At 43.2% G+C, this 7,183-nt stretch overlaps 1 protein-coding gene across 1 annotated transcript in view; it reads left to right on the top strand.

The window, feature by feature from the left end:
• The first annotated feature begins 1,625 nt into the window (after nt 1-1,625).
• pcf11 (PCF11 cleavage and polyadenylation factor subunit) overlaps nt 1,626-7,183 on the top strand; it is a 13,969-nt gene continuing 8,411 nt past the window's right edge. The window contains exons 1-5 of the mRNA XM_017041779.2: nt 1,626-2,113; nt 4,137-4,262; nt 4,479-4,661; nt 5,160-5,372; nt 7,054-7,179. Coding sequence (XP_016897268.1) covers nt 1,946-2,113; nt 4,137-4,262; nt 4,479-4,661; nt 5,160-5,372; nt 7,054-7,179 — 816 coding nt within the window. The 5' untranslated portion in view covers nt 1,626-1,945. The remainder of the gene's footprint in view (nt 2,114-4,136; nt 4,263-4,478; nt 4,662-5,159; nt 5,373-7,053; nt 7,180-7,183) is intronic.

Here is a 7,183-nt window from a genome sequence, read left to right as displayed (position 1 = left end):
GTGAGTGAGTGAGTTAATGAGTGAGTTAATGAGTGAGTTAACGAGTGAGTTAACGAGTGAGCGTAGCGTCATGGCTGACACTTCTAAAGTCTGTCATTGGTCAATCATTCCTGTGTCGTAGTGACAGTGGACACTGAGTACACCTCCACCTCCTACATCTGCCGCCCGCTCATCCCCCCCTTGCCCCCCCACTGCGTGCATTCTCAGTGGGCAGTTAGGTTATCAAAGTGATGGGTGGAGGACCAGAAATGTCCTCATCCTATCGGGACACAGGCAGATGTGGGACACGATCATCCATGTTGTCTTCATTTGAAACATCTGCACATTTTTCTTTTCATTTTCTTCGTTCACACTCGAGTCAAAACAAACTACTACTAACATTGGAACCAAAGTCGGTGTTTAGGAAGTTGACCAGAATCTCTACAACAGTTTTTGGACCAATTCTATTTTTGGACGTATTGTTTGGGCGCCAGGTCCAGAGGAATTGTGGGGGATATTTGTGTCATGTGGCCAAGACCTCATGACAGTGACTTCTTCAAATGTCATGTGAGGTTTAGTATCAGAAAAGAAATTCACATTTAGAAATTTAAAATATTTTTATTTACAAACTCTAAGTAGAAATTATTTTTCCACGGCCAAACATTGTTTTTTTACTTATGAATCAAGTATTCATTGTAGACTACTATAGGTCAAAAGGTCAATTCAATACTATGTTCAAACCATGAAGTACATCATTTTACACTGAACCTCGACACTTCCACAAACCACTGATGGACTGCTGTGGAGGTTTTAGTGACATCAACTGGTGAAAAATTGTATCGCATTTAAAGCCTGCAGCAGACAGAACTAAGAATGTCCTCCAGTAGTTCAGTCTAGAATCAGACAAAGACAAACTGGGACCAACATGTGGTTTGTCCAAACGGGACATTTCTCCGTTTCTTTTGTGTTGTGATTCATTTGTCCACTGGGGACAGTCTTCTCGTCCTGGTGTCTAACCACCTCCTGCACCAGTTTGGGTTTTACTGTATTAATAAGGTCATTGAACAGGATCAGACTGGACTGTGATGTTGCCACGAAAATAAAGACTCCTGTTTTTTAAGCCGTCTGCAGTTTGTGTTTTGTGATGATTGTCAAGAAGGAACATAAAGGACAGATGGACATCTATAGCTCAGAAGGAACATAAAGGACAGATGGACATGTTATAGCTCTGTGGATCAAGCTGACTTAGTGTCTCAAATGTTTATGTCCCTGGTGAAAGTTTAAGTTCATAGAACCTGAGACGCCCACATTATAGAATCATAATTAAGTACAGTTTCTAGTTTTTACAGTAAAAGGCCTTGTTCCAAATAGTGACACATGAGCGAATAAATGCTTGGTTAAACAGATGTAAGAAGTTGAACACTCCACTTGTGTTTGTTGTCAGAGTTCTTTCTTAAATGTTATTGTTTTTAATAATTAAAAAAGAAAAAGTTGGATCAAAATCCGGAAACTCCTTTCACGTTCCTGTATTACAGCCTCGTGTTCTTTCTTTCATCCCCTATATTTACTTACGTAATCAAAGTCTAAAACTGCTTTCATCTTATTGGCTAATTTGTCGGTCTGTAAAGCCAAACATCGAATTACAACACAGGTTTTCGCCCGCGCGTCCCGAATCCATCCAATAAGCACATGCTGACGTATCGTACGTATAAAAGTACCGAGTGACGTATTAAGGACTTTAGTCACAGGCGCCATCTTGTCACCGAGGCGGAGAGAACGAGGACGTGAAACGACAACGCGCCCTAGAAAATAACAGAAAACAACTAAAACGACACCAAAAGCTCCAGTTAGGTGGAGCTTTTCGATCGGAGTCGAAACCGGATGAGTTCAAAGACTGTTTGCTGGTCGGCGGTTGTGCTACCGGGGAGACCGCTGTAGTTTACAGCCGGGGGTTTTGGGCTCAAAGATGGAGGAGAGCGCAGCGAGGAAGGAGGCCTGCCGGGAGTATCAGTCCTCCTTGGAAGACCTGACGTTCAACAGCAAACCGCACATCAACATGCTCACCATCCTGGCCGAGGAGAACCTGACCTTCGCCAAGGATATCGTGGCAATTATTGAAGCACAAATAAGCAAGGTTTTTATGACAATAGATTCAATTTCAGATGTTAATGTCTATGTATGTATTTGTGTAGGCCCAGGGCGAGGATGTGCTAACATGGCGGCTAACGTTATCACTACGTGTTCTGGTCAGCGGCCTCTCGGGGCTTCACATTTCGTTAGGTAGTTGTAGTTATTAGCCATGTTGTTTATAGTTTAGTTAAATATTAACTTAAAAACAACGTACACATTACAGCGTGATAGTTGCGATTAAAGCCACCGTAAAGTTAAAACTGAGAGCGTGACGTGTATTCAACCAGCGTGTGATTACATCAGTGGTTTGGTCCAAAAAGTTGGAATACCTTTGGTTTTCAATCTAGTGATAACTTTAAGGAACCTTTCTAAACTTGACTTTTATGCGAACACCAACTGTACAGCCACGTTTTCTACCAGAGTTCAGAATAATCATCCATGGAGGGATAAAATATATATTTTACGCTTTATACGCTTTGTCAGTTTCTGACTCGCGGAAGTCTGACGGACTTGTTTGTTAGAAACAAGGAGTAAACTGATGTTGACCACAAGAATTTGAGGATCTGTTTTTATTTATACGCAATATAGTTGTGGCTGTTCTCAGTCATGTCATGTGAGTCGTCCACGTAACGGTCATATTGTTCGGGCCCATGACTACTTTACTCGACACCACAACTCCCGCCTACTTTAAAAGTGCCTTTGGGATTTACACGTAATGTTTCATTTGAACCACCGGAACTGTTTGTCCCTTGTAGGCCGCTGTGTGGTCGTGGGGACGGTTGTACCTAATTGGATAAAAGCGTGACATCAATTGTTAAAACTAATCTTATGATAATTGAAATTTGCCAAAACCCATTCAGTGGGACGTGGAGGTGTCAGGGTAGTTGTTCCTTTTCCTCCTCGTTTCCATGGCGTCTGAATACATTTTAGACGTAACTCGGGGATCCGTCCACGTCGATGGACTTTGGGCACAGTTAACTTTTGACTATCCAAATACTGGTAAATGGACAACGGGGCTTGTTTTGTTTCTGGCGTGTTTAGACCCGACGGTCCTACCTGTGTGCAGTCACTTAGAGCAGAACAGTGTGTTTTGATGAATGATCTATGAGAGTAAGGATCTGGCAGGAACAGACAGGGCTCTCTCTCTCTCTCTCTCTCGCTCGCTCGCTCACTCTGTAGAAATGATTTTGACTCAGTTCACTCCTGACAGCACTGTTTTTAATCCTGCAGTCACCAACGTCTGTCCACTCTGACCTCTTCGTTATTAAAAATCTTCTCTCTGCTTTTTAAAAAAATCACCAGTTTATCCTGAAGTACTGAAATGTTATTGAATGGTTAATATGTAACATAATAAAACATGTGAAATGTGCTTTTTGTCATTTTTTATTTCCGCTGTAATCTATTGGTCTGACTCTGGTTTAACATTAGGTGAGACTGGTCTTAACAGATGGTGTGATTCCGATGGTGCTCAGTTCAGCCACAGACTCCAGTGTTTTCCAAGTTAAAAACCAGACTACACAACACTTTGTCAGAGTGTGAAGAAAAACATTGTTGGTAAAAATCTTAAAAAAAAAAAAAAGAATCTTCGGGGGTGGAACTGAAGAGCCATGGCTGGGGTAATGTACGAAGAGAGGTTTATTAAAAACCTCTCTTTGGAGGTAACCAAATAACTCTAAAATTGACTTTGGCCAAGACGCTGTGTTGGATATCCATAGACCCAAGTTTACAAGACCAAGTTTTTTTTCTCAACTACCTTTTTTGGTTTTGGATTATACACGGCCCATGCAACGATGGAGTTTCTTTTTTCTTTTAAATCCTGACTGAAGAAAATCAAATGCGGACTGTGTTTTTTTTTTTAACAGGAGAACATCATTAATATTTTCAAAAATTTTCACATTAACTTGAGATTTTCCAATTGTTGGTGGTGGTGATGGGGTTAACAGTGGGCTGTCAGCTTGTCATTTTATTCTGAAATGTTTTTTAACCCTTGTTGTTTTCTAAACTTGTTGAGTTCTCTATCGCTCCAGGCCCCACCTCAAGAGAAGCTTCCAGTTTTGTACTTAGTGGATTCCATAGTGAAGAATGTTGGAGGAGAGTACCTTGCTGTGTTTGCTAAAAACCTAATCACTTCATTTATTTGTGTCTTTGAAAAGGTACAGTTCTCTTTGCTGCTGCTTTACATTTATTTCAATTCACTGACATGTAGTCGTCCAGTTGATTCTTTGTTTTTATCATGTCCTGTAAATAAAAGTATGCAGAAATTTAATCTCATCTTGTAGTAAAAATGTAAAACCATTCTGTTAAAAGTCAAGAAAAGATGTGTTGGATTCTGTTGGAGCCGTGGACCAAGCCCTGTCCTGTGTTTGTAGGTGGATGAAAACACCAGAAAGAGTTTGTTCAAGTTACGCTCCACGTGGGATGAAGTTTTCCCACTGAAGAAGTTGTACGCGCTGGACGTCAAGGTCAACTCTGTGGACCCGGCCTGGCCAATCAAGCCGCTGCCGCCGACCGTCAACGCCAGCATCCACGTCAACCCAAAGTTTTTAAAGCAGGTGTGTATGACGTGTCAGTTTTGTATTTAAATGTTTACACTCAATCGTGTTTATTTGACATTTTTGCTTTGGAATATTTAAATTTAAGATACCTGTTTCCATAATATTTGTCTCTCGCTGCGATTCTGGAACTTACTGGTGCAAATGCTAAGAGAAAATGTTTCACAAAAGTAAAGTCTCAAGTACTTTTTTATTCCTGCTAAAGTGGTGTTCTCACTAAACAAAGGAAGTCAAATAAGTAGGATGTATTATGAAGAAAATGATGGAACTTAAATCAACGTTCCTAGCTGAACCCCCACCTGTAATGGCACTGCAACACCTGAGCCCCCCAGTCTTAGGCTGCTGGAGTCTGTCTTCAGTCCATTCTCTGCCTCTAAACTGATCAGAAGCAATAGACTCGTGGTTCAGAGAACATTCTTGGGGCTCCCTCAGTTCTACAGAACCGATTTATCCTCCAGAACTGATGTGACTCTTCTTCATGGCTCGTTCTTTCTCTAGTCTGAGGAAGCTCCGTCTCCCCAGCCAGCTCCCTCCCAGCCTCCTGCCGTGGTAACACCCCCACCCGTTGCCCAGCCGGTCCCTGCTGTGAGTCAGTCCAGCCTGACCCAGGAGCAGCAGATCCGACAGCAGCTTCTGGCCAAACAGAAACAGCTCCTGGAGCTCCAACAGAAGAAGATTGAACTGGAGCTGGAGCAGACCAAAGCACAGCTGGTGAGTCCACGTCAACATACTGACCCGCGCTCTCATGGTGCTGGTGTTGATGGATCAGAGACATTTCAGTAGGGGTGTGTAGTGGTAAGATTATGGAGATTCAGTCCACATCAGGACACAGGACACTGATACGATGAACTGTGATACTACAGATATGACGATATATTGACTTTTTCTTGAAACAATTTAATATTTATTTTGATATGATACTGTGAACCATGTCTTGTGAGATTTTAGTGAATCTCTATTTTCCTACAGCCCTAAATGTCCAGCTGTCAAGGATTTTATAAATTCCTCAGACTCTGTGTTTCATGAAATAATTTTTTTGAAAACAGTTTTTAAAAACTTTCAAAAACTAAACGTTACAGTAGAACACACTTTGACTTTTATTCATTAGACTGTGGTCAGGAGTCACGGTCCACTGACTGTACCAAACCAAATCCCAACAATGACAATCACAACAACAATAACACCGATGACAACAAGAACGGCCCGGCTCCTGCAGTTCCTCCACCAGAACGTCCTCTTTACTCTAGAACCTTGTGTCACAAACTGAGACGCCTTAGAACGTAGAGCTTCTGCTCTGTCCACCAGCTCTGACAGCTTGGTGTCGCGCTCCAGCATTTTGTCCACATTGGTGGTCATGATGCCCATCACCTCCTTCACCTGGACCTGCAGCTGGTGATGGTTCCTGCTCTCTGAGCCCAGGGCTGACATGGTGAAGTTAGGTTCCTGTGGGGGACGGGGGGCAGGGGCTGTGGCGGCGGTGTCCGAAGGACCGACGTAAGCACAACAGAGGGAGAGAAGTGACGTGACGCTGCTGTCGTCTGACTGCTGGTACCCGACGGCGTAGCGGCTGGGGGGGGGGGGGGGGGGGGGACGGGGAGGTCAGGGGTCAGCAGCTGGTTGTGGGTGAAGACTGAAAAGACTAAGGGTCCACTTTAGGTTTTTGGTGTAAACTGTGGCAGCTCAGATCTGTGAGCCCACATCGCTGCCCTCTGCTCTGAGACTGGGTTCTCCGTGATGTTTGGATCAAAGATGGTTCCTCCTTTGAATAGTTGCGTGATGTCATGATTTAATCATTGTACACATCTTTATTATGACGATATCAGAACCCACTGCTGAAGAAATGATCAGAATTGCAGTGATTTAATTAAAATGTAAAGTCAGTCAGAAATTGTGCTGCCTGTCTTTGTGTGTCATGTAGTGAACCGACTGGACGTAATCAGTCACTCAGTGCTGCTGGGCTTCCTTTCATTCTTGACTCTTGAGAGACAACCTGGAACTAAAAATGTTGAGACTTGTCAGATTATTTCCCCTGAGCTCTGCTTTTATTCAGAGCAGGTGGATGTTGTCAGATGGATGAAGGTGTAGCTGTAGAACCTGGTTCCACAGACACCAACAGTGTTCTCCAGAGGAACTCTGTCCACTTCCTGGCTTTTTTTTTCTGTTCTTCTTCTGTTGTTGTTTCATATGTTGACAGTTAACCAGGTCAACCAGACCAGTTTGAATAGAAAAAAGTCAGTTATTGAAGAGAACAATATCAGCTGATGAGGTTCACAGACCATGTCAGTTGGTGATGGGATTTGACCCAGTTCTGACAGATCAGTGTTTGATTAATCACCATGTTACCACCTGCTTAAACACATCTTGTGTTTGTTTGTGTGTGTGTGTGTTGCAGGCCGGTGGGTTTGTTTTACCAACGGTCGCTCCAACCTCTGGTCCAGTTGCACCGACCACCACCATAAAGCCCACCGTCAGTCAGCCTGCCCCTGTGGTCCGGCCCTGGATCCCTCCGCAGAATCAACCTG

The sequence above is a fragment of the Cynoglossus semilaevis genome, chromosome 19, assembly GCF_000523025.1.
Source record: "Cynoglossus semilaevis isolate Cse_v1.0 chromosome 19, Cse_v1.0, whole genome shotgun sequence".
Classification (NCBI taxonomy): Eukaryota; Metazoa; Chordata; class Actinopteri; order Pleuronectiformes; family Cynoglossidae; genus Cynoglossus; species Cynoglossus semilaevis.
Note: the sequence above shows the minus strand (reverse complement) of the source record. Positions and strands in the feature narration are given on the sequence as shown.